The sequence below is a fragment of the Trachurus trachurus genome (genome assembly GCF_905171665.1).
Source record: "Trachurus trachurus genome assembly, chromosome: 12".
Lineage (NCBI taxonomy): Eukaryota > Metazoa > Chordata > Actinopteri > Carangiformes > Carangidae > Trachurus > Trachurus trachurus.
The window spans coordinates 19,293,983-19,321,864 of record NC_139908.1 but is presented as its reverse complement, the minus strand read 5'-3'; the positions used below and the strand labels follow the sequence as shown (position 1 = coordinate 19,321,864).

The window sequence follows — 27,882 nt, the reverse complement described above, 5'->3', positions numbered from 1 at the left end:
TACTTTTACTCCCCTCAGATTTCTATCCAACACATCGTTTGAGGGCCAGAGCGGCTTTGTATCCAGAGACGGTCACAGCCAGAATGTCATCTCAGAGGCCCATCACTACATCTGGTCCCTCCAGCTGGACCCCCTCGGCCAGCCAACCTGGACCCGCCTGGGACGCTGGCGCAGGGGGAGGGTTCTGATGGACCAGGGGGCCTGGCCGAGCCACGCGGGTTCAGGGGGCGGAGGCGACTGGCGCCGGCCCACCAGACTGCACATGCGGGTGGTGACGCTGGTGGAGCACCCGTTTGTGTTCACCCGCGAGGTGGACGGGGACGGGATGTGCCCCGCGGGCCAACTGTGCCTCGACCCCCTCACCAATGAATCCTCCGTTTTGCAGGGATATTTCCAAAACCTCGCAGGACCCAACGGATCTGTTCCCACCAAGCTGAAGAAGTGTTGCTATGGATACTGCATCGATCTGCTGGAGAAGCTAGCAGAGGACATGGGCTTCACGTTTGACCTCTATATCGTTGGCGATGGGAAGTATGGGGGGTTTAAAAATGGCCGCTGGACGGGACTCGTGGGCGACCTGCTCAGCGGCGCGGCCCACCTAGCAGTGACTTCTTTTAGCATTAATTCAGCCAGAAGCCAAGTCATTGACTTCACCTCACCCTTCTTCTCCACCAGCCTTGGGATTCTGGTCAGTGCTGCTCCTCTCCCGCTGCCTCACTTCTTTTTCTCCTCATTATATATAGATTTTTCTTTTTTTTCTCTCTCTACCTCCTATTACTCACTTCTGCTGCTCTTTGGCCCATCCTTCTCTGCTCGCTGTCATTGACCTCACCTCAACTCTTTCCGCTTGGTATGCTGGTGGTCAGTATCAATATGGCAGACTTTTATTACTGCAAGCCCTACGTTATTGGAATCTAATGCAATTCCCCATATGGGGCTAGACCGGTGAGCAGCGAACAGCTTTGTGAGGTGACCCTATTACTGCAATTACTACAGCTAGTCTCACCAGTTGACAAGCATAGCGAGAGTGGTAATCATTCCATCCTCTCCTCCTGCTAACATGGCTCTACAGTGGGAGACGTTCTGCTTTATTTACAGTGCATGTCCTCTATTATCCATTTTATTTGTATTCCCCTCCCCTTTATTTTACATCAGATACCCTCTCAACAAAAAAACAATGTCACAAAGACCACCTTTACCCTATCACATCTGCATGTGTGCTGGATTGTGTAGCTAATGTATGTCCAATTAAGATATGGCTAATGAATGTGTACTTTCTCTGTGTGGACTGATTTCATTCATTGTATAGTTTATAGAGCACATGGAGAAGGAGGGATTGTTTTCTCATTGTTGCTGGGGTCACAGTTTATTTCTTCCCATCCTGCTCTGCTCTTGTCGAGACTCCTGATCCTTTATTATAATTATTTACAGAATTTATGATGAGCAAACAACCACATGCTTTAACCCAACACTGTGGTATAAAACAAACAAAAAGATAACATTGTTTATAGTGCAAAAATGATATTATCCACTCCTGTTTGCCCTGCTATATCGTCAGGCACTAATTATGAGGTTATTGTAAATAAACAACCCGTGAAGGTAAAGAACAGCAATAGAATTAGAAGTTCTTAAACCTTGTGTCCCCCTTCCCACCCAGGTTCGCACTCGTGACACAGCTGCACCCATCGGAGCCTTCATGTGGCCTCTCCACTGGTCCATGTGGCTCGGCATCTTCGTCTCCCTCCACGTCACCGCCGTCTTCCTCACCCTGTACGAGTGGCACAGCCCGTTCGGTATGACGCCGCGCGGACGCAACCGGGACCGGGTGTTCTCCTTCTCCTCCGCGCTCAACGTGTGCTACGCTATTCTCTTCGGGAGGACGGTGGCCATCAAGCCCCCGAAGTGCTGGACCGGTCGCCTGCTGATGAACCTGTGGGCCATCTTCTGTCTGTTCTGTCTGTCCACCTACACGGCGAATCTGGCTGCCGTCATGGTCGGAGAGAAGACCTACGAACAGCTGTCAGGGATTCATGACCCAAAGGTACCAAATTAAGGGCAAAGGTGCAGATTTGTTTCTGAAGTTTAAACACCAAAAAAGAAACATTTTCTTAAGCAATATTTTACACTGAGAGATGGAAACGGGGTCAAATCCAATCAAACATCAGATCGATATCAAGAATTTCTCAGAGAAAATCAGGTTTGGTTTGTTTGGTTTTTTGAATCAGGAAACTAATTTATTTAATTTATATACATGTTATATTTTTCATCAGATTAAAACAGGCAAAAACATTTGGATTTTGAAAGTGGTGGTTTTGAAATTGACTGGGTTTAATTTGTTTGTTTCTCTCATGTCTTTCTGGTACACCGTCTGTCATTGCAAACTTGGCTGAGCTTATGATAATTAACAAGCTGTTGAGGAATTTCTCTTTGAAAATGTCCTTGACGTGCACTCTAAAAAAATGCAGACCTGAAGTTTAAGTATCTGGATTTCAGAAGAGCCACTCTACTACTTCTTAAGTCTGCAAATAGATTCTTTAATTTACTTTCATATCATCTACATATATTTTTTTTAAAAGTCTATTGATGTGCGGTCCTTTTTTTGCCAACTCAACTACTCTCTCATTCACAAAAGCTCAGAAATATTTGAGTTGAAGAAAAGTAAAGTTTTGTATGAGTTTTTCTTTTACATCTGGGAATTCCAAAAATTCATACCCCTCACCGAAAAAAGAGAAACAACAAATTGAAATTGAAAATACCAATATTAATATTAATACTTTTGGACATCAATTTTAAAAGAACCACCTCAGTTTCTTCCTGCTTTCCTGCAGTTGCACCATCCCTCTCAGGGATTCCGCTTTGCCACAGTGAGGGAGAGCAGCGCAGAGGACTACCTCAAGAAGAGTTTCCCTGAGATGCACGAGTACATGAGAAGATACAACGTCCCGGCAACACCAGATGGAATACACAATCTGAAGTAAGCCAATGCTACACACACACACACACACACACACACACACATAGCCCACATACATTAGGAGACACACAAATATGCAGGTGTGCAGACGGTGCTCCTCTCTGAACCAGGTTCCACCATCGTTGCTCCTCCAATATATCTTACTGTCATTGTTCCGTTAAAATCTAATTTCTCTCTGGTTGCACAAATGGAAACAAAAGGAACTGTACCACCAGCCCTGCTGCTTTGGTTCCCCCCACTGCAAGCCTGCCTGCTCACATTCAGATCTCACCCTCCTCCTTACCCTGCCATTGCTGTCATCCTAAGCTGCTTCGACATTCAACTGGCATCCCTGTGGAGCAAAGCAAGAATATAGTGAGAGGAGGCAGCTGGAATGCCGGCCTAGGCTGGTTAGGACAGAATTTGAATGGATGAAACATGATTTTTTTTTCTTCTGTGAGCTTGTAATATGCTGATTAGAGAGTTCAAGGGAAAATGTCATCTTTTAGAAAATTACAACCAGGGGAACAAGACAGCCATAAAAGTGAGCTGAGATGCAACGGTGAATAATCAGGACACTCTGGGTTTACACCACAAGGAGCCAGGCATTACTTATCAGTCACATTATCATAGTCACAGCTGTATTCAGTTTCAACAGCTGGATGGAACTACATTCTTATTAAAGTGGAGCAGGAAAAATTGGAAGTTCTGACCTTATATTCTTCAGTGCAATCTCATTTGTGAATGATTTTCACAAAACACAGCTGAGCCTTGAACACGAAGCAAAACAATTTATTAGAGGACTTTCAACCTGGTCTTACTTACTCGATCCCAGCAATGCACCACTAATAGAAAGTGTTGTGTCTCACGCTTCGTATCAAATAAAGCCGTGCCGCAGAAATGGCCCCCTGTCAGCAGTGGTGTTTTCCATTCATGCCACTGGGAAACACGTGCATGCCGGGGTGTCAGATTGATGTTGGGGTCATGCTACTGTCAAAAAATACCTCACGTCAGTTTTGTTCTGTGGCGGAAACACCAAGGACATAAGCTGCGAGCTAATTCAGCCTGTGATAACGAACAGGCCGCTCATGGGTAGAAGATAGTGGAGGATTTCAAACACTGTCCTTGATAACAAACAAAAAACTGAGTTCATCTCGAAAAGAACTGCTATGTAGCACTTGCATCCCAAGAGGCTTTAGCTGTCTGTTGACATTTTGAGTTGATTTGTAAAAGCTTTACAGAGTCTTGTAACTCAAACCCCACCTGTAAAACAGGTCTGGAGTGAGGAAGACAAGTACAAGTCGTGATTTTTGTGCCATATGATCGGATAAAGTACTGAAAGGTCCTGGACCAGGTAAAAAGGTTGAGAGAAAAATCTGTAGAATCATTAACATCTCATTTTCAGTGAGGGTTGCAAACTGCCCTGTGATTAATCGCCCACAAGCTCGGAGCCAAACATTCGATTCTCACATGCTGTTAATGTCTAATTCATTGCTTCACTTCTTATTGTTGTGTCAAGTAGCGTTACATGTTTAGGAAGGGGAAAGCGTATTGAAAAAGACCTAGCGAAACAGACAGAGGAGTGACGTGGGGACAAAAGCAGCGATAATGAGTCTTAGTGTCATCTTCCTTCTCGTCTGCTGCTCTAAGTGAGAGGGTTCATTCGAGTTCGTGTCTCAGGGGGTGTGAGGTTAATTTTTCATGGGAATTTCAGAGGGCTGTCTGTAAGCTTCTGTGCTTCATTGCCAGAGGATGAGATTTTTGTAACGGCTCGGGTCGCATTTGTCACCACAACGAAACTAAATCCATAATCCATCAATAATATCTGAAATGAATTTGAAAATCCCTACAGTTTCTGTCTGGAGCAACAGTGTGTTGTTATCTCGTGAGGCAAGAAAGTGAGACTACTTCTTTTTGCTACATCTGAACTTGTGTGGCATTCAAAGGTTTCCTTTTGTGTTGTGTTCACAGGGCTGACCCTCAGAAACTGGATGCATTCATCATGGACAAAGCTCTGCTGGACTACGAGGTCTCCATAGATGCAGACTGTAAAACACTCACAGTTGGAAAACCCTTTGCAATAGAAGGTAACACATGGGAGCTTCTTTTGATCATTTATGCTCTCAGAAAAAATAATATTTTACACCTTTGTGGACATGTTTGGTTATTGGTTAAGAATTACGTAAATATGCTTTGGTTTTTAATTGTCACTTGATTTTAAGAGGTCTTTGTGCATGAATGCAGACCAAGTGACCATGAGCGTTTTAAGGACATTTAACAATATCAGCCACTCAACGCTTGAACAGCAGTTAATCTTATGGCTTTCAAAAGCTTACATTCTCCACTGTCTTTTGTTAATCTCTGGTCCATTTAGCAAGCTTCTTCCTCCCACTGTGAAAATGTTCCCATGGTGGTTGCCTCCATTACAGGCCACCGCAGTTCCACATTCCAGTGTTGTTGTTAATTACTTAATGCACCCTTAAGCCTTCAGGATATAATACAGATCAATCAGCGCCTTTCCTACCAAGACGAGGTACTTCTGTAATTGGCCGTCGCAGGATTCGTCGCACTTTCCTGGCGTGCTATGGAATTCAGAGATACTGTACACCGACATAGTCAAGTACCTGCAAAATTGTCAAGGCTGCCTTCTTTCTGCTCAGCTGCTATTTTTCTTATCCTGTGCACTACTATAAGCCAGAAAAATAATATAATAGCTGCACAGAGTTGTGAAGTGAAAATGATTTTGTTGTGACAGAGGAGTCAAGAGTCTGTGCTGAGTGTTTCTGTTTGTGTTTTTGTTCTGTGTCCGATGGCAGGCTACGGCATCGGCCTCCCTCAGAACTCTCCGCTCACCTCCAACATCTCAGAGCTTGTTAGTCAGTACAAGTCAGATGGCTTCATGGACACGCTGCATGACAAATGGTACAAGGTTGTGCCCTGCGGGAAGCGCAGCTTCGCTGTGACTGAGGTAAAGCCTGCAACATACAACAGCAACACATCATTGTTCTTGTTGATGGAGACACACTGAGTTTTGACTCAATCTTCTTACCAAAGCCAGTGATTGTGGTTCTAATATAAAAGTAATACTGTGTCAATAAACTGTGGTCATTTCAGATATGCCCTAATTAAATAGAGTCAGCTCTCTTGTCCGTCTACTGCCATGATGTATTTCACAAAGCCTTTCCGACACATCCTAACCAAGGACTCAGCTGCTGGTTTCTGGCTCTACTGTCAGATTACTTTCCCCACACTCCCTCCACAACCTCTATGAACAGTAATTGCCCCCCTCTAATTCGGACCCTGGCCCCTGACCCTCCAGCTGCCGACCAAGCTGTGTCGTCCACATAACTTCAGTCCTAAGCAGTCCCAGGCCCCCATGGTCCATGTTGTTGTTCTGCTATTACAAAGCACTTAGCTCTCTTAGCAGCCTGGCCATCTCTCCTCCCAGCTGCGACTTTGGAATCCCTAAAAGCTTCTCCTCGCTCCGACCGGTCTTCACACGCCCAATTTTCAAGCCTGAATTAAAAACTAACACGCTGTCCCTCCCCTGCACCCGTCTTCCTCCGGTGTACTCTTCATTATTCATTCTCTGTTTCATACTGTGTGACAGACGATATAATAATCAGATAGCTGTTCATAATTAAGAAGCACTCACGATGCACGCCTTTGAATGACAGTGTCACCAATACCAAACACATGAATGTAAATTACTGTCTAATGAGGCTGGTACGAGCAGCAGAAGTGCTACACTGCAGTGGCACAGATTCAGTGTCACTGAAGTGAACCGTTTTCCACTGTGCACACAGCTAGACTTGTTATAGATGCTATCTACGGTTGCAGTCATTTAAATTGCTCCAGGTACATTTCATTTTGCAGCATCATGCCTTCCTCGGCCTGTCTACGGTGACGGCAGAGAAAGCAGCTCACCTAGTATTCTCTTTCATCTGTGTGTGATTTAATGTTACACACAACTACAGCAGACAGTTGACACGCCGAAACTGAAGGATGATAATCATGTCCATGTCCCTGTTCTAATGTTATGGATATTGAATGCCGTAGAATATGATCCATCACAAAACGAAAATCCACCTTAGCTGATGTTTTAAACTCACGTGTGACAGTGCTGTCAAGGTGGGATGTTTTGGCACAGTCACAGTGAACTGTCACAATGGACACTGGACAACATCAGCGGGAAATTCATGTAAAATAGGCAGTATATGAATTACTGACAAGGTTGGCTCACTTAAGTCCTGCTCAGCATTTTTCTTTTTTTTTTGCAATCTTTTATTCCGATGAATGAGTGCTACACCAGCAGCAGCAGCAGCAGCAGCAACAGGCCGGGGATCCTGAAAAGATGAAAAATCTGATGGATTGGCTTCAGTGAGTCAAGCCAAACTCTCTGGCATCCTGCCAGCTCCCTGTCACCCCAAAGAAGTTGATCCCATTTGAAGTAATAAAATCAATACTAATAAATGACATATTTTTCAATTAGCTAACATTAAGAGGGCCAAGCTTAACATTACCAAGAATAAATTGTGACCAAAGGGATGCAGATTATGAGCGCTATGTGCATTATTGAAGATATTTGCAGGTTTTTGCAGCAAATCTTTTGCAATTACTCAATGGGAGTAGTGAACCAAAGATGGTGGAAAACACAGTGGAGCTGTGAATTATCACTGTGATTAATGATTGGTCTATATGGTTGCAAGAGACAGGAAGAGTGTGTGCAGCCAAGAGTATGTGTTTGAATGTGCAAAATCCAATAGCACTGTAACTATATCTGAGGAACGTTGAAGCTGGTTAATGCACCCCAACTTCCACTGCTTCTTATTCAATTGAGTGTATAAGATTAGTGTCATGTATGTTCAGCGAGCTTGTCTTACTCGTAAAAGGATAACGCCACTGTAATAATGTTTCCCTTGCCGGTACAGTTTGAAATGTGCTCCCCTGCAGTCAGATGCCACTACTGTCTCTATTGCCCAGCTTCCCAGGAATCATCAGCTCCCACTCTCCAAAAAATTTCATTACAGCCAGCTCGCCAAGTCACAATGCTGCAATGACGAATTTAATCCATCATGTATTCCTTTCCAACATGACTTTATAATGCAATCATTGCAACTGCTGCTGTATCGTGAACAGCTCCATACTCTGCGGTAAAATATGAGAATGTGCATCTGCAGTCAAAGCAACAAGTGCTCAATTAGCAAAGTGTGATATTACATTTGCAGATGGCTACACATGCAGACTGCTAAAGCATTTCTGGGAGGTTGCTCCGCACTGAGAACTAGAATTAAGATGCGAAGAGAAAAAAAAAGGTCATCATCTCAGTAATAGGTGTGATATCCCAGATTGAGACAATATGTCCAGGAGGAGTAAATGAAACTTTATTTCATATTTCTCTATAATGGCCATCTACTCCCCTTCAGCAGACAGCACTGCATTGTCTGATGCAGTGCTGTACACATGCATTAGAGTTTTTGAAGTACTTTAGTGAGTTTGTAAGACTGATTATTCAATTGGAGGACTTACAGTCTCCTTTTTAAACAAAGCTTTTACAGCTGCAGTGATTGTGGAGTTAAGTTATGGGCAAAAAAATACACGATGCATTACATCTGACATTGCAGTGTATCGTCTATGCAAGCTGTTTTTAAATGGGATTTTTTCAAAACAAAAGGGGGAGAGCCGATGACTCTCAGGAGGTCGTGAAAAACTTGCTGTAATTGAGACGGTGGGAACGTCTGACTGTGGTGAATACATCAGTGGGTTCGCACCTTTCATGGTTTATAATGGCAAAATAACAAGAAAATTACACTCGGTGTTATCATTAATGTGTTGGCTGTATACACCAATCAAAACCTACGGCCACACTTCCTACTGAAAACATCTGTTTCAATAAGATAAGGCTGCTCGTGCATGCTGTTTCCATATTGTTTTCCGTTGTTGTTGTTTTTTTATTACACTGCATTAAAAAAAAGTCTTTGACATAGACTCATTGACCTTAAACTTCTGTATGCAATAAGACCTGGAGTATATACACTGTATATTGTATGATGAGGTTTGCATAAAGCAATATATGCTACACACACCCTGGGGGTTTCAAAATAAAGGGTGATCAATAATTAAACATGTTGAAGTTGTAAAAGTGGAATTGTGTCTTATCTTGTAATGTGACTCTTTTATCGCTGTGCAGCAAAACCTGAGAGACTTTTTATTGTCGTGCTTCCTAGATAGAATTTACCGCCAGACAACTACTCCTCCATTAGAGACAGTAGATGTGAATCTTCCCATCTCTCTGCCTTCCTCTGTCGCTCATTAAAAAACTCCTGTCTCCCCTCCAGACGCTGCAGATGGGCATAAAGCACTTCTCTGGGCTGTTTGTGATGCTGTGCGTGGGCGTGGCCTTATCTCTGCTGACCACGGTAGCGGAACACATTGTGTACAAGCTGGTGATCCCGAGGGTCAAGGAGCCACGCTACAAATACTGGCTGCACACAAGCCAGGTACAAACACTCACATACACACACACACACCATGCCACGGGGAAGCACACTTTCAAACATCGTCGCAATACAACTAAAAACCAGCCAGAAGGTAGGTAGGTACTGACTACTTTAAGTACTCATAAGGACGCAGCTATAGCAGGAATATGTACGAGTGAGCTCCATATGGATTTAGACAACGAGACGGTTTTGATTGCTGCTATCATTGACACACAACACACACTCACACACACACACCAGAATAATCACAGAAAAACAGACAAATCGCTTCCACTACGCATTTGACAGCACATGTGTTTCTTGTTTTCCAGAGATTACACCGGGCCCTCAACTCAGTCTTCACTGATGACAAACTACCAACTGTTACGAAGCCAGAGAAGAGGTACTGTCCCCCGTCATTAAAAGGCTGATCTCAGTTCAGTCGAATGAATCCAGAACACAAGTACTGCAGTAAACTGATGCTTGATGTAATGCTGTTTTATCAATTTGATTTAGAGGTCCGATATTTTACTCTTCTTTCGGTGTTTCATTTGAAGTTATGAGGATATGTGGTTTTAAGTACAAAATAACATCTCAGTGAAGTTGAGCTTTGACACCTCCTGCAGCTCTATAGCAAACAGGGTGTTTTGTGTGCTGTGACTGTTAATAGATTGATAGATTGAAGTGACAGATTGCAGTGTACATAGCATAATGAAACTCAGCAGTAAAAACAAATGGCGGTGAATGTACAATTTCTAAAATGCTTTGGTGATTCAGAAAAAAAATCAACTTTAGCCGCTGGTCTCTAATATTATTATCCTTAGCAAGGCTGTGCAGTGAGATTGTGGCTTCCTGGGGATAGGCAATGCTTTGGGCATGGCTGAGGGCAACGCCTGCAGAGTTGTAGTCTGAGCTGAAGGAAGTTCGCTGCTGCGATTAGCCTCTCACTGGCCGGAAGGAACCCGGCACACGGTAGAACCCGGCAGAAGTCCTGCCTTTTTGTTGTAGTTTTCACAGTCTCCTCGGATAAAGGGAACATCAACAGTAACAACAGATATTACGATACGACTGAAAAGATATTCAAAGAGAATGTTTACCCCATTTGCTATGCAAGAAGGACGTTCTGGCTTGTTTGCCGACCGGCTACGGCAAAAGTTTTATCTATCAAGCTTGGCCCATCGTCTTCAGTGAGCGAGCGAGGCTAATGCCAACTCCCTCGGCAATATTTTGCAAGTGCACCGCTGCTGTGACACCGCCAACAACAATTGTGATTGGTTAAAAGAAAGAAACAGTCGGGGCGTTTTTTTTTCTTCTCCGATCTCAGAATCTGAGTCGGCCCAGCTGGACCTTTCTTCTCTGGAGAGAGGTCTGGTGAGCGAGACTAGCAGAGTTGTGACATCACAGAATAACATAAGTCCTGATAGCTTGTTTCAAGGCACAGTTTCTGAATAGTTTCCACAATATCTATGCAACACCTTAGCCTGCTACCTGCAACTCAACAATGTTATAGTGAAGGGATTCAACTCTGACAAAAACCGCTAACACTTTTTTCATATTTATTTTACATCAGGTTGTAACTCTCAGAGTGGTATCAAACCAGACCAACATCTTTAAATCACAGAACACAATATGTATTCAACTTACAAATGCATTTACTCACATGTCAAGCAAGTTGCCGTGTCCATAGCAAAAATGGTTATACAGTTAGATTAAGTGAAAAGGGCTCAGCTGTTCCAGGGAGCTCTCTGTGAACCCAAGCAGCAATGTGGAGTCTGCTGAGAGAGCTAATCCCCCCCAAAACAAAATATTGCTCCCTGCTTAATAAGTCTAAGCACAGGGGCACATGAAAAAGAGCCACTGTGATCTACCATCCTGCAATATGCAACAAACACATTTAACATTACACTTGAATGTCAACAAAGCCCTTTGTATCTGAGAAGTAGCTCAGGCAAACTCCTGGCTGTCCTCAGATAAATACTGTACATGTCAGGATACTAACAGGATCCTGATTCAATGGAAAGCAAAAGCAAAATGTACCCAAGCCTTGAAGCTACAGTTTCTCTTGAATGCTACCAAGCGCTTCTCATATTGAGCTGTAACTCAATATTATTGACTATTCTCAAAAGAAAATACCCAACAACTAAAATGAATAACCATAACTAAGTTTGACTGAAGACACCAAAAGCACAAGCCAAAAGAAAACCACCAGAAACAACTTGAAACCACACAGGTCAATATGCTCAAGACTGTCACCAGCAACAAATAGCAGCGATACATGAGCCGCATTTGAACAACAGCAATACAAATAAAACACTTAGATTGCTTGTGAATACAGCAAATAAATGCACACACCTACACTACCAGTCAAAAGTTTGGACACACAATGCTTTCTCTTTATTTTCATTACTTTCTACATTGTAGATTCAAAGTGAAGACATTAAACTATGAAGGAACACATACGGAATAATGTAGTTAATAAAAAAGTGTTAAACAAAGCAGTATATGTTTATTAGATTATTATAGGCTATATTATAGATTTTTCTAAGTAGCCAGCTTTTACTTCGATGGCAGCTTTTTGGCTGTTCTGCCTTCACTCTTCACTCTCAACTGATCCCAAACCATCTCAGTTGGGTTAAGGTTAATGTGACAGCTCAGATTTTGGTTTTCATTAACACTTTTGTGTCTACGACATCATTCCATGTGTGTTCCTTCATAGTTTTTATGTCTTCAGTATGAAGAAATTAATAAAAATAAGGAAAGACCATTGAATGAGAAGGTGTGTCCAAATCACTGGTAGTGTAGCCTAAGTGAAACACAAAGATTGAGCAGCACAACAAACCAACTTCAGCAGCAAGCAGCACAACATCACCTGTGAGCACGCGCAGGCCAGAAGAGAAAGTGATTATTGCTTATCACTTAATCAAAACAAACAGTGGGTAGTGTAGCTCAACAGATAAACAGCCAAAATAAAACATTGCAGCCAGAGTTATCCCGCTGGCACGGAGCAGGAAACACAGTCTGCACCAGCCAACACATGCCATGTCCCTGGCACCGCATGAAAGCGTCAGCTGCACAGCGGCAGATATTTAGCTTACCCACGGGTGCGAGGGCGAGTTGAAGTCCGGTGAAAGCCTCTGGCAGAGTAGGACGCGGGTTGACAGCAAACAGAGGGGAAACTCGGCCTCTGTCCGGCGGGTGACATGAACTCTGGTGAAGTCTGAGTGACAACCGGTTGACCACTGGCAGTGGCAGCCCGGGTGAACCTTAACTTTTTTTGTTTTACAAATAATCCGAAATGAGAAGCGCAGGTGAGCTCCGACGAACTACAGCGTCTCTAGGCGACTGGCTCGGACTTCCGCGCGGTGCGCACCTGGATGTTACTAATTAGCTACGTCGCTGGAAATAGGCCAATCGGCGCAGACCCGGAAGTGTTCTGCCTGCATTTTTTTTTTTTTTTTAAGTATTTTTGGGGGGGCTTTTTGCCTTAAATTGATAGGATAGTTGGGAGAGATATCAAATGAGGTGGCAGAGAGTGGGGGAATGACATGCAGTAAGGGGGGGGCACCTGATTCGGGATTCGAACTGGGCCGGCTGCAGCAAAGACTTATAGCCTCTGCATATAGGGTGCCTGCTCAAACCACTGACTCCCCATTCTGGCTGAACTTGCCTATTTAGTCAACTACTTTTATTAACAACGCCACACATTTTCTTAGATTAAATATAGGCTAGATATTATGCTGAATTACAGGGTATGAGTCCACATGATGTAACCTTAATTCACTTTACACATACCACAGAAGCCTCTCCAGTGGGCCACTGGCCACATTATCAGGCTGAGAATAAGTGACATCAATTAACATCCAAGTGGCAGTTAGGGGACCCATTTTTAATCAGAAGCTAAATAGAACGGTCAGTCTGTTGGAAGTTAATTATCAGTAAAGGATATTGAGGAAATAATCTCACGTTGACGTCACAGAGTATTGTTTGGCACAGCAGGCCAGAGAGGGAGTTTTAGAAGCCTAATTCATGAAAGCTTCTTTTTTGGGCAGCTTCAGTGTCTTTTCAAATGTTGCATGTGTACACTTTGTTCAGATTAGTTACATAAACCTTCACTGTCGTTTCTGCCACTGCTGTGTCACTGTGTATCCCGCTTTTACTCATGTTTGATTTCTGCTCATGTTGTCATTTTAACACCATTTGCTCTTTGCGATCACACAAGCATATCAGATGTGGAGAGGAATTTACTCTCTTTAAAGCCTCCACAGAAAGATCAAAACAATCCTTAACCTTTTTGCTGAGCAAAAGATTTTATTATACCCTGCTGTTTGCTATTTCACATCCATCCCTGCTTAGCGACGCACTCTGAGGGGACACTCAGGTGGAGCGCTCAAAGTGGGGATTAAGTACACGTAATAATTGTGGAGCCAAGGCCATGTGACGGATGCCTGCGGTAATGAGGATAGATTACCTACTCCTGCATAATTACGCTCATTCAGTCAAGCTCTTCAGCATCATGGCTGCACGATGTCTAAGAGTCAGAACTTATTACTGTCATATTGTCCGTGTCCTGCAAAACCTTGGGTGTCAATACTGTCTGTTTTAGAAGCACTGTACTGGAATAGGAGATGTTGTGCTGCGCATGGTTCCAGCTTGGAGCCAGTAACAAGAAAATATACAAACAAAACCCCTCTGAGTGTTTTTACTGCAGTGCGCTTTTTAAAAAAAAAATCTTTGTGTATCCACCTCTTTTTTCAGTGGAATAAAACCACAGTATTGCATAACCAAATGGAGCAGTTGAATAAAAGTTAAATAGTTTAAAACGACTATTTAGGATGGAACTATAATATATATTTCACTTCCTAACTGTGCTAACAAGGATGTAGAAAAACCCAAAGGCATCAGAGAACTGTCTGACTGAGCGAATTAGGAGCAATGTCTGTAATAGTCTGAAACACTCTCTGATGGCCAATTAAGATCCTGTGATTTCGTATCAAACGCAGTGTTAAGGTCATGTAGTTCTAGAAAAGGCCTTTCACTTCTACTAGATCAATAATATCAGTTATGAGTTCACTGCCATGTTCTTTTCAATTAAGAATTTGGATGGGGATGGGACCATTGCTTCCTCTGTTTATATGCATTATCACTAAACGCCTTTACAGTACAATGGCATTTTTTGTAGTGGCCAATTTATACAAAGTAGATTTCATAATTTTTGCTATAGTCACTTATCTCACAAAATGTCCCATGCCTTCTTTGAATTACTCGAAACATACAAAGAGATTAAGAGTTCCCTATCATCTTTTCTATTGCTATTATAAAGCAGGTCTAAGTGCTATTTTGAAACTGTGAAAGTATTAACGCAAAGAGAAACGCACACAGCCTCTATTCAGAGAGGCTATGCCTTAAAATGAGCCCTTGGCATTTCTGTCACTTTGTGATGTCACAGCTATACAGTCACCACTCTCTGCTATGCTCCAAGTCCAGCCCAGCCCACTCAGGGAGTTTTCAGACATGGTTCTGGTTCTGGTTCTCGCTCTGGCTCTGTTACCGAGTCTCAACGAACCAGCCTGCGTTCACTTCACACCAGTTTAATTAAAACTAAAGTGAGCGTACGTTACTCTGCATTACTCGGGTGGAAGTAACACAACAGTGGCAACATTTTTTGCTGTCTCTACAATTCTTATTCAGTTTTTTAAAGTTAATTAATTATTTGGACTGGCATTCCAGTGAACCCACCCTTGACCATCTCTTTCCCAAATTCAAAGATGAGAATTACTTAATGTTCTGCTTTCTAGCTTTTCTTGAAGATCCTTGAAACCTTTTGTTTCATTAGCAGGCCACTGCAAATATTTTTTCTTCAGGTAGTCAGTTGCTTCCTCCTCCTTCCTGCTTGTCTTCACAGCCGACACGCTCACTGATGATCTCACCGTTCACAGCGAAGAACCAACTATTTTTTGGTTCCCTTGAGAACCGACTTTCCAGTTTCCGAACCTGTTGTTTTTTCTGTCTGAACGCACCAACTGGTTCAAAATTGAGTTCGGGAACTCAACCAGACCCACCAGCACGAGAGCTCCAAAAAAAAGAAGCCAGAGAAACGAGGTGTACAACCACACCAAAATGGTTTTTGGTTCTTAAAACCACACATGATGGATCAACCCTTGATAAACAGAAAAGTGCAAAACATGGGACCTTTAATCTAATAGGCTTTATGCACAGCTCCACTACTTCCTGAAATAAGCCAGCTCGTTTATTTCCTGTCTTACATTATTGGACCAACTGATTAATCCAGGTGTGTCTGACCTTTGTAATGAGGTCAGACACACCTGGATTAATAAATTGGTCCAATAATGTAAGACAGGAAATAAACGAGCTGGCTTATTTCAGGTAGTAGTGGAGCTGTGCATAAAGCCCATTCAGTGTGGTTCTGCAGGTTACCAACATAGAATTAAATGTATGGAAAAGTATGCTCCTTCGATGTACTTTAAGAAACAATTTGTATTTTGCTTTTTATTCTTCACCTTCACAGCCACCACAGCAGCTGTACAGAGTCTATCTGACTGGGCAGAGACTGTATTTCTCACTCTCACTCCTGATGGGTGATTCTTTTGTTGTGCTCTTCTATTTCAAATAAGTGTAATCACAACAGATAAGAGTGATTGTGTGCAACGGTCTCATACAAGAGGACCAAATTTGACAGTAATGTTCTCACGCTCCACAGTATGATCAAGAGGTCATTCAAAGCTGTACAGAAACTGCAGCTGGTAGGGATTCAATATCCTGCTCAAGGACACTTCAGCAGGGTTCATATCTTTATGCTGCACCTGCGTCCTGCTTGTTGACAGCACACTATTCACAATGCTCCAAGCTGTGCCTATATGTCTTGTTGTGAGCTGTGGTGGCAACATCTGTGCTGACATATGTGTTGGGAAATAGCGGTCTGCGGTGAAATATTGTGCCGTGGAGAGCTGCTGCAGGTAAATATGAATTAACACTGAGCTGTCCTCTTTTCATAAGCCGCAGTGGTTGACATGTGACTTCAGAGTATCTGTGATTATTGGAGGTTTTTGGGAGTAGTAAAAGCCTTGGATTTTGTATTTGGTTCATGCATCAAACAACTTTGGATCCGCAGTAGGTTGCAAGAACACACAGAAAGTCACTGCATATGGAGGAAATCAATATTTATGAAAATGTAAATGAAGGATTGGGCATATCTAACAGAGGAATCTGGCAAACCCTGCAAATTGGGAGTATGGGACACCAGATATATGTGGAGGAATGTGAGAGCTGGAATTGGGGGAGTGATGTGGCCTCTGTGAGAAACAGGAGTCGGGGTATCAAACCCTCAGCATTTGGAAGACTAAATGGATTGTCTCAGGAAGCAGTTGTGTGTCTGTAAGTCTCTGGCCACTCCATACACAGAACTCAACACACTGAGCGACATCTGTTTTGTGAGTGAGAAATGGAGGAGCCCTCTGATGTTAATGAGAGGAACACAATGAGCTCTCCAGCTCTCACATTTTAAACCTTACATTTGTCATTTTTCATTCAGATGCACATAATCCTTCACACAAATACTTTAGTATGGATTGACTGACCATTGAACACTGCACTATGTTACACAACAATGAAGATATGAAGGACATCCGAATATTGAGAAAAAAAACCCTCTAAACTTATATCATATTTCAGCATGCTATTTATCTGCTAAACGAAATTGCCTCCACTGCATAGTGCACAAATTCCCTTTCTGACCTTGATATGATTATTTCTTGTGGGACAGTGAATTGTGGTCATATCAGCCAAGCAAGTTAGTGGTTATATATTTTCCAGTGAAATGATGTAAACATTGTGTTCATCATATTCCATATTCATATCAAGAAGTTGAGTAGAGGTGACACCTGAACTCCTAAAGCATGAGGCAATGAAGTTAGAGACCGGACAGATAAAAAAAATAAAAAAAATAAACAGAGTTAAGAAAAAATTGCGTGAAAGGGCTAGTATTTCTTTTTTACCAGTTTTAAGAATTTTCTTTATTTGCATAGTATTTTTCAGAGTAGGTCTTTCAAAATAAGTGCATGAAAGCTATGTTAAATGAATCAATTAAACCCACTTCAGTGTATTCAAAAGATGATAAAAGCATGTTTATAAAGGTGGTTTTAATTTAAAAGTTTTTTTTACATGACAGCATTTGTTTTCAAACAAATTGTTGTACGTGCGAGCTGCTGTGATATGGCTTAGTTAGTTACTGAACATCTTTGCTACAAAGGCAATTTTAGCAGCCATGAGCAGTTCTTCTAAAGGTGCTAAAATTGTGGGTGATTATCCTAAGATTTAAGGCTTAAGAGAACTGATAACGTTCAGCACATGGCAGAAAAAATGAGATCTCTTTTATTGCAGATATGATGTCAGCACAGCTGCCTCACTGTCAAAAGGTGCATATATCATTTTTTTAAAGATGGAATTCTTTTTATGTTCTTATATAGTCTGATGTCTCATCCTTCAGTTTAAGGTCTCTTTTGATGTCAGGAGTATCTCATTAGATTCATCTTGTCACTTTTTTATCGTCGGCAGAAATACCTTTGATTCCGAGAGTTAGGCGTTAGGCAGCAATGCAAGTGTTCGGGGTTCTCTCCTCTCTTCTCTGCCCCTTTAATTAAACCATGTTTGTTTTTCTGCTCATAGATCTGGTCCAATTGATTAGGGGGAAAAAGTTTCTGTTTGAGAGAGAAAACCACATTTTTCTCTTCTCCAAGACTCCAGCAAGTCAGAGCTATCCTTGAAATGACTGCAGGAACCATTAGAGTTGACAGGGAGAACAGTATGTATTATATCGTATCTGCATTTCATGCACTGGGGTCATGTATTCATTCTCAGTGATAGGCAGCACAAAGTCATCTCAGGAGCTCTGGACTCATATAAAGTTTTTTAAAGTTTATATTTCTGGCTATTATGCTATAACTCTACCATTAAAATCCAATAGTAATCTGTTTGCCCCACGTCCTATGAATGTAAATTTATGAAATACAGTTTTTGTTTGTTTTTATGTTCGTCACTCAGAATATAAAGTCTAAAGCTTGCCCCTGAGTCATATTTTAGTCTACTAACACACCAAAACAACTTATAAAGTCGATATTTAATAAAGGTATGAAAAACCCTTAAGTAGCTAATGTATCCTTGGAATAAACGCGTCAGTATTAGCTATATATTCTGAATCAAAGTGAACTTTTCCATGGGTGGGTGAAGCAAGGACACACATCGGCTACTTTCTCTAAACCTAAGATGGCACCAGCCTCATGTAATAATATTGCAAATGCCACTTTCTTTTCTGGATTCTTTCAACCATGTGCTGATGCTGGGAAAAAAAGGGAAAAGCTTTGGGCAAAGGTCCAGGGTGACTTCATGTTGCAGTTTTTTCATGGTCAGTGCAATCAAAGCTACTGTTACATCACCATGGAGAGCCATAGCTGACTATTTTTATTAAGTTTTGTGTGTGGCTCTAAAGTTCCAGTGAAGTAACTTTGCGATTATATTCTTCTTTTGCTGTTTGTGGGGCTTCCACAAGGACACAGAACATGCTTATGCAGAGTAGGCAGGACAAACTCAATGTAATGACTCAGCTCCTCCATCACTCCCTGGAGTTTTAGCACGTGCATAAAGGGTGTGTTATGATCCCAAGTGTCAGCCGGTTCGTGTTTCAGTCTGGATAGAACATGACATTCATGATGTTGTGTCAAACCTGCACACATTACCCGTTCAACTCACGCTTACTGCTGCTAGCGCTCATTAGCTTAAAGATGAAGGCAGACCTCCAGGTTGGGGGGATCGCTACAGGCACCGCAGGAAATAAATTAGACATGAATTTGATTTCTAACAGCTGACAGTTAAGTTCTTTTTTCTTTTTCTTTTTTCTGTCATGAATGACTGTGTGGAGGCCTGTTCGCTACACAAAAGTGAAAGATAAATGAAAGTTTTGTGGTTTCCTGACATATATCTCAACAATGACCTGAATATGACATTTTTAAGAATGAATCTAGGCTTCAGATCATGAATATATTGCAAGTGGCCGCTGTATCTGTGGCATCACAAACACCTGTTTGACCATGTTTATTGGATGAACTGGATTTTTCTCTCTAAACTATGGTCGAATGAAATCGGTTGTGCAAGCCAGGGGAGGTATCAGGCAGAATTTAAACCCAATCTATCCCACAAAACAGAGGACACTTAAACTGTTTGGAAACCAATCTGCAATACTAGCCTAGATTTTCACATACTATATGATCTTGGTATGACTGATATATGGGCCTTGTCCAAACAGAATCTACACAAACTTTACAAAATTATCGTATACACTCCAGGTGCTCAATTCATCACCAAAACTAGTGCTACTGTATGTGGAGCTGTACTGAAGCAATCTGTGGGCTTGTGAGTGTATTATCAAATTTAGATTTTTATTCTAATGTTTGAATCAAATTGTAAGATGGTTTTAAATTTTGCAGGATGGTGATGGATCTTAGTGAAACATTGAGGTTTCACAATCCTAACCCAAGAGGAACTGCATTGATTTTTATAGCAAATGCATGAATAGTTCTGATATGCCAATGTACAACAGATTAAAGGACCAAACATTGCTAAAAAAAAAAAGAAGAAAAAAAGTAAACAATAGAGCAGAACAATATCAGAATAATACACCCAGGGACACATACAATAAGGCATTTTTTCTTTTAATGGGACATTTAGGGGGAACACTTGTACTATTTCTTGGCAAGCATTCATGGTGGTTGTTGTATTCCTCCAAGAACCTCGACGTGAGACTCTTAACAATAATGTCTGGAACTTTCCGACAGGAGTTCAGAGGCCTTTTTATCTACTTTACTTCTTCATGATCTGCTCCTATGTGACTGCAGTTTGTCGTACAACATGTGTAGGATTATACCAGGGTATAGCGAAAGCAGGTTGACATCATGTCTGTATACCAGTCAGGAAGAGAGATTCCTCCGAGAGAACGTTTGCTGTTGGATTCAGCCTGTAAACATCCAGTCAGATGAGAATTTGTTCACTTTCATTTCTCTCTGCGTCTTATCTCCAGGTGCAACGAGGGAAACAACCAGTCAGCATCTTGGAATCCTGTGGAGGTCGCCCACTGTAACAGACGCAGGGTCCTTCCACAGGAGATGCAGAACGACCTGGAACGTCCGTCGTCCCAGGATCTTCCTCCTCCGCCTCCCCCTTCTCCCCTGCCTCATCCACATTCCCTCCCCTTACTGGAGAAACACCTTCCCATAGTGACCACCTCTAACGGTCGCTCTGATCTATTAGGGCGAGGATTGGGTCAAGGACCGGGGCCGGGGGGCTCCGTACAGGGGTTAACACAGTGCCGGGCTTTGGGTGTGGGCGACTGCGGCCCCGGCCTCGCTGTGGGCCGGAACCCTCTGGTTCAGGAGCTGTCAGAACTGGAGGGTCAGATCCTCGTCATCAAGCAGCAGCTCCAGTCAGCCATGAGGAGGAAGAGAGAGCTAGAACAGTACCAATCAGAAAACCAGCAAGCCAACCAGACTGCACCCAGTCAGCCCTCCACTCTGCAGTCCAACCAGTTTGCTCAGTACACCCAGTCCCACCAGCAGACTAACCAACACACAAACACACTCCCAGAGTTCTGAAGCTCCTCGCCTCTGTTTTTTGCCCAGAGAAACCTGATCAGACAATGTGGAGGGACAAGTTTCCAAAAAAAAAACCCTCCTGCAGGTTCTGGAAAAGGATCCTCAGGAGCAGGAACCTTCACAGATATCTGGAAGCTGAATCCTCCCTTAGGCTCAGGAGTTCCCCTGAACACCAGACTTACACTTTCTCCATGGGTCACATCCTGTTCTGTAATTGCAGGGGGACGTTTCCTGACCCCTGGAACACGTGATTTGAATAAAATAAGGAGGCGAAAGGCGAAACCAGGGATCCTGCACCAAATCTGTTCTCACTAGCTTGTTGCCATCACTGAAGAGCTGTGCAATCCCTTCCCTTTCTTAACGTTCCTTCGCCGCCTTTTTCTTCACCTCTTTTTCACCCTTTTTCCGATCCCTCCATTTTTTCCTATTATTTCCCATTCCGTCTCTTCTCCACTTTCGTCCCCCCTCATCCCTTTCCCCCTTAAGCCTTGTCTCTTCAAGGGTACAGATTTGCTTGCCACAACGATAAGCTTGATCATAGATATGACGACTCTTTGGTATTTAAGCTTAATGGCCTAATTCACCTGAGTCTTACGTTGAGACTCATTGAGAGTGTAAAATGACCTGAGGTTGAACCCAGCCAGTTAAGTCTTTATGTCCCCGTGTCTTGCTGAAACCTTGTATCTTTGATGGGGTAAGAGAGGAACTACTACTGCTGGTGATTAGTTGATTTTTGCCAATGATGCCAAATGTTTCTGGCCTTTGATAGTGCATTTAACTGGGCTAAGGGCATTTTTCTCTTGTTAAGTCTTTTCAGGGTTGTCGGGGCTGTTGTTATATAAAGATATAAAGTTATGGCAAGACACCTCTATATTCATCAAGAACAGATTCTAGGACTATACAAAATCTTATTAATAGATCACTGTATAATGTTGTCCTGCACTTCACTGATGCACTTCTAGTTTCTTAAGGAAAGCTGCACCTACATCATCATTTAACTTGTCAGAGTTTGAGTTATGGTCTACGGGCGCCTTTTTTTTTTTTTTTTCCTTTTTCATAATGGCTTCCAGGCTATAATGATAATAATATGGTAAACATAAGATGTTTTTTCTAGTAACAGACCCAAAACAAAACCTTTTTGTTTTTTGCCCAGTCTCTTTATGACATAGCGGTGCTCTTGTTATTTTGTGACACAAACAAAATACAGCATTACCAGAGGGATATTGGTACAAAACCAGGAGAAGGCAAATGGGTAAAAAACGTCAACAAACATCATAGACCACCTCCCCGAACTCTGACATGTTATATAATTCAATGATGAACGATTCACAACTGAACACACTGAAACAGTCCCTCTGTGATGAGACCTGTTTTCTTGCATCTTTTCTGTTTGGGTTTGGATGTGTTCTGTTATTAAAAATTACCTCTCTTCTTTGCACTTGATTTAATGACCTTTCTTCTTCTGACACCTCTGTTGATGGTTTTCAGTGTTTTTTTGAGAGCAGATTGTGGCACAGTTGCACCAGGGTTCAGTTATTTAATTGTTACACTTCTGCAACCTTGAAAGTGCCGGGAACAAAGTGTCTCTCCTTCAAAATGCATTAACTGTGAATTGAGTCAAGTGAGGACCAGAGGCTTGATGATTTGAACTGACACTATCCTGCAATTATTATTTTTATTTTGAGGATTTAGGGGTTTTGCTTTCACTGATAGTTAATGAGCTCTTGTAAGACAAAACGACTCAGGGAAACAAGTGGAACAATGGCTGACATTCAGGGCAAACCAATCACCACGTGCAATGAAGATTTATTTGCATTTTTTTTTTTTTTTCTGGTTTTGGCCATTGAGATTCACCTGCAATTGCTCATTTCCTCCCATCTAAAAAGATTCCATTATGGTTTTAAGAAAAAGACAAAAAAAAAAAAAGAGCCTGCAGCAATTCATAACCAACCCACTCAGCTTTGCTGCTACCTTGAAACGATATTTGGTTGTTGTACTATTCTTCAGTCATATTGCTAGAGGACAGCAATTTGGATGGGGAGTTGTACTCTGAACAGCCAAGGATGACATTTTATAAACACATGGCATGGTCAAATACTGCCACACACACACACACACAGACACACAGAGCCGCTATCTATTTAGACAATGTGTCTGCAGGGTAAGCGCAGGCTGTCACAGCTGAAATGAATACCTGACAGAGCAAAAGAGCAAGTGCACCGGCTGAGCCGTCAGCTTTCTTTGTGTCTCCATGTGTGCATGCTTTGCTTAGCAGTGGCATAAACATCACCAAAGTCGAAGCGGCCCTAACAGGATGAATCAACAGAAAAACCTAAATAAGAGCCTATTTTTTAGCATATCTATGCTCATTCTAATCGCCTGCCTTGGGTGGCTTGCAGCGGTTGGACAGGGGTGAGGTGTGAAGAGGAGAGGATAGGGCTGCCTCACAAAATGTCACAGAATATAGTTATAGTTTTTGAAAATGTACATTTCCGGAAACATCGTGTTTTTTCCATTTGAACGTCCCCATCTAGATTTTTACTTAAAAATTTCAAATTAAAAGTCTATCGGTGAAATTGTTCTGTGATGATCCTCTCTAAAGATTTACTTTTAGTTCAAGCATATAATGCATGGCTACATATCTGAAGAACATGTAAGGAAAGATATTTCTTCCTCCCTGAAGTCAGCTTTCACAGAAGCGTGTCCCCCCAGGCTGCATAATGCCCACTGCACCCTCTATCAGGCAAATGTTCAAAGACGTGATCACATTCCACCTCCATCTTGCAAGTATCCGCTCCATCTCCCATTCACTTCCACTGAAGCCTGCGCCAGGAACACGTTCAAACACATGTAACATGTTCTGCACCCCACACCCCTCAGCTGACTCTGGTGGATTCACAGGTCAGAGTTCACTTTTGTTCCTGTTTGACTATGGGGATGTGCACAATACAAAGACTGATGCACTGTTACACCACCAGACTACAAACCACAGCTAAAATGTATTTATTATCCACCTGATATGACATCCTTTTCCAGAGCTGAGTGTTGGGCAGTTTTTATTTCTGTACAAAAGTCCAATGTAACCAATGTAATCACACCTTGAAGCTGTAGATGAGCCATAGCTCATGTTGGGGCCAAGCGCTGCCAAAAGGGAGGGATTTGTATGCAGCAGTGAAGACTGAATGTACTGTACCGTATGTCTGACTGCAAGGCTCAAAGGCTCATGTTCTTTCGTAATATTCAAACAAACACAAGGACAGACACATTTCCTACTTCCTCCAGCAAGGTATGGTGCAGAGACCGACTGCTTCCTTTCTCCAGCTCCTCCTCTTGGTCATGTCAGTTTGAAATTGAAATAGGAGAGCACAGACGCTACAGATATTTCTATGTTCTTACCTTCATATCATCCTGCTTGGTTTTGGCTACATTTGTTTACGATACAACCACTTTTCATTTGAGCATTTCATTGACACAATGAAAACCACAAGAGAACGCATAGTTGCTACTGACTATTTAATTCGTGGACAAACCAAGAAAAAAAAATATATGCAGCATTTCGAATGAAACACTTTTCTTTTGTTCCCAAAGTAAAAGACGATTATAATCACAATGATAATGAGTATAATTCAAATCATGAATATTTATAAAACATCTTGACTTCTCTCTTCATGCTGGGCGTTATCTTCCAATAGGAAATGGAGTCACAACATTGCATCACAATCCACTGGTGGCTCGGGGAAGGGGAGGGGTGCCTCAAGGAGGAAAAGTGAAGCAGGAGTCATTAGCCTGGTTTCCATGAAAAGGGCTAGCCAGGCCTTAAGTCAGTCAGTCACTCAGTTTCACTCCAAAGAGCATTTCTGTCTCTTTTTTTTTCTCTTTTTATCCACATATTTTAGAAGGACGTCCTCCTTTGGGGGTTTCAGTTTAGATTTAATTGTAAAGCCGTACCAGCGAAATCTTCAGGTAGATCTGGCACAGGCTAGCCCCACTGGACCTCTCTGTCCAAAACATTTCTATTAACATCACAGTGAATCAGGAAATTGGGGTGAAACACACTCATAGTGAGAATACATTGCGGCTGATAACGTGGCACAGAAAAGCGCCCAAACCCCATTTTCTGACTCGGAGGATGTCACTGACTCTTCCTTGTCATTTCCTCCAAAGGGAAGAGGGGGTCGTTTCCCAAAACACTTAAACTGATACCAAAACATATCCAGGTTTACAGCAGGCAAACAGGTCCAAACGGATCATAATAGTCATACAGATTAACAAAAATCTTTACAAAATATGACCTGACATGGTCAATTAATGTACAGAAAGAGATAATAAAAAGAAGGATTCTGTCTTTTTTTTCTGTACAAATGACAAACATCACAGAACAACAACATCAATATGTATTTTTTTCCATAGCAGATTTTTCAGACTGAGGGGGGATTAGATGTGGTGATCGATGAGGCTTTTCACCTGGCAGGATGTGATGTAAGACAGAGTGAGTCAGCTGACAGGAAGTGTGCAGGTTTAACACCATCAGGATAGGCTACAGCACTCGCTCATACAAAAATGTACAAAACACCGTCCTCTAACTACAAACAGCACACACCTTGGAGGAGAAAAATGTCCCATGTTTCAAATGGTTTTGAAATATCTGGAGAAACAATCTGTGCTTAGGTTTGCCTTGTGATATATTTGCCATTGATGCGGTCTGCGTGCCACGGCAGGTTGAACTGAGCATAGCCCAACTAGATGAGAACCATCGCAAACATGGTGTATTTTGTCCCCCAGGTGAATGAAACAGATATATCAAGAGTGTAGACTTTTTTTTGTTAAGCATTCGGCGCCACGTGGCATGCGTCCTCGTCATTGTGTCTGGAAGTGCTGTGGAGACGCAAACGTGACCCGGTGCTGCCCCCTTAGTCATGTGACCTCCGTCATCGATGCCGAGTGGTTCTGAAAACGGACGTGGGAGGAAGGGGGGAAGGAGGGAAGGAGGGAAGGAGGGGCAGAGAAGGAGGTGGAAGGGTAAAGAGAGAGATAAAGGGAAACAAAAGCAAATGGAAGGAGACATGAAAAGGAAAAAAAAATAAAGGTGTGGAGAGGAAAGGTAGAGGAAGTCATCGTCAAGCAGTGTCAGGAGTGCTCCGTGTGAGGTTGTGTGTGTGTTTGTTTGGAAAAGGAGGGCGGGGGCGTAGTGCAAAATGTCATGCTGCTATGTTCCTCTGAACATGTGTCATTGCTTTGTGAGGAAAGAAAGAAAGAGAGAAGGAAAGAAAGAAAGAAAGAAAGAAAGAAAGAAAGAAAGAAAGAAAGAAAGAACACATTGTGAACCAAGTATGTGACTGACATTGACCTCTCTCTTTAGATGAGAAGGGACATTCCAACACATCACAGTAACAGTCATTTACTGTATAAACTAAACTCCAGGAGACTAAATTAAAAGTATCAGGAGAAGGGATTTTTGTTTTAATCTCAAAGCCTCGAGGGAGCTCTACCAATTAATGGGGAAAGATAATGCACATCCTACAGATTAAAGATTTTGGGATTCCAGGTTAAGTGTTTTTAGCTACCTGTGCGCTGAGGGTCTCCAGAGGACTCTCTACGCGGGGGAAAGTCATTAGAGGCAGACCGCGGTAGTCTTCAGTCTTCTGTTTGGCTGCTGCGCTGTGGACGCCTTTGAAGTTGTTCACAACACATATACCCTGTGAAGTGTGAAGACAGTTCAGCATGAATAGAGAGACGGGTTGACAGTGACACAGGCCGACGTGGAACTGATTCAGTCTTCAGTTTCAGCCGTGGCACTGTCACACTGTGACTGGTGTTATGAAGCCTCCCAGGCTACGTTCACATTAGGTTGATACACATCAGGTTTAATGAATCTATGACAATTGTTTCATTTAACATTGGACAAAATAGTTTTCCAATTTGACTAAGTATCATAAGTGTTATGGTAAGGCGTAGTCTACAGTCATGCTAGCAGTTATGACAGGATTGACTGTGATTAATGCTAACTCACGACTTTGGGTTAGCATAAATGCTAGTGTCAGCATACTGACATGCTCCCAATAACAATGCTAATACTGCAATGCATAGCAGGTTTTATTATCTATACAATATAAAAACATAATAAGTTCAGTTAAATGTCTCACTGTGCTACAATTGGCTACTTATCCGATGGGTCATAGTCTAAAAAGACTCAAGCTATTGTATAAATTAAAGCGTGATTTCTCAAAACTTAAATCCAAGTGCCTCCCAGCCCTGGTGCCAATGAGATCTTAAACTCCAATTATAGAGAGTTAACAGCACCCAATTTTCTTTGGAGATGTAGCCATATTTTCAGCTTCATAACTGTTGTTGTTGCTCGTGTGGTAGCCTAATATAAAGTTTATATGGGCATAAAGACTCAATGAAAAGTATCCACAAAAGTCAGTCATCATTTAACGCAGTCAGGAGATGCTCTGGGATCTTTATCTTTGTGGCATGGCGTCGTGCCCAGCAGGCCCTGATACCTTGTTTTCCACATTTATATGTCTGTTAAAAAAATTCTTGTAAATTATATTTTGCCCTCTTGAAAAGTCTAGTTTTTGTCCATCAGTCGGGTTCTTTTAACAGAAGAGATACACTGCTGCATCTTTGAACTGCTTCATAGACTGGTTAATCAAAGAAGGCAGCCTTGGGGAGATCCCAACCCCCAGGCCAACCGTGCCCTCGGGCAGTGGCAAAGGAGAAAATGAAGCAGGGCAGATCACGGCTGGAGGATGCTCAAGGTTTCCTTGTTTGTGGCGCTTCATGGACGGTG

The 27,882-nt window shown here is 42.3% G+C and overlaps 2 protein-coding genes across 2 annotated transcripts in view; one reads left to right on the top strand and one right to left on the bottom strand.

The window, feature by feature from the left end:
• Positions 1–21,089, top strand: part of grin3a (glutamate receptor, ionotropic, N-methyl-D-aspartate 3A) — a gene marked incomplete at both ends in the record, with an annotated part of 42,601 nt that extends 21,512 nt beyond the window's left edge. The window contains 8 exons of the mRNA XM_083983195.1: positions 19–688; positions 1,658–2,041; positions 2,829–2,974; positions 4,925–5,040; positions 5,770–5,921; positions 9,292–9,453; positions 9,765–9,835; positions 20,519–21,089. Of these exons, the coding sequence (XP_083839321.1) occupies positions 19–688; positions 1,658–2,041; positions 2,829–2,974; positions 4,925–5,040; positions 5,770–5,921; positions 9,292–9,453; positions 9,765–9,835; positions 20,519–21,089 (2,272 nt within the window). The remainder of the gene's footprint in view (positions 1–18; positions 689–1,657; positions 2,042–2,828; positions 2,975–4,924; positions 5,041–5,769; positions 5,922–9,291; positions 9,454–9,764; positions 9,836–20,518) is intronic.
• A 4,914-nt stretch (positions 21,090–26,003) lies between these two features.
• The window catches only part of plppr1 (phospholipid phosphatase related 1), a gene marked incomplete at its 3' end in the record, with an annotated part of 58,118 nt that continues 56,239 nt past the window's right edge, over positions 26,004–27,882 (bottom strand). Inside the window, exons 7-8 of the mRNA XM_083983295.1 lie at positions 26,654–26,785; positions 26,004–26,036 (exon numbers count right to left, since the gene is read on the bottom strand). Of these exons, the coding sequence (XP_083839421.1) occupies positions 26,004–26,036; positions 26,654–26,785 (165 nt within the window). The remainder of the gene's footprint in view (positions 26,037–26,653; positions 26,786–27,882) is intronic.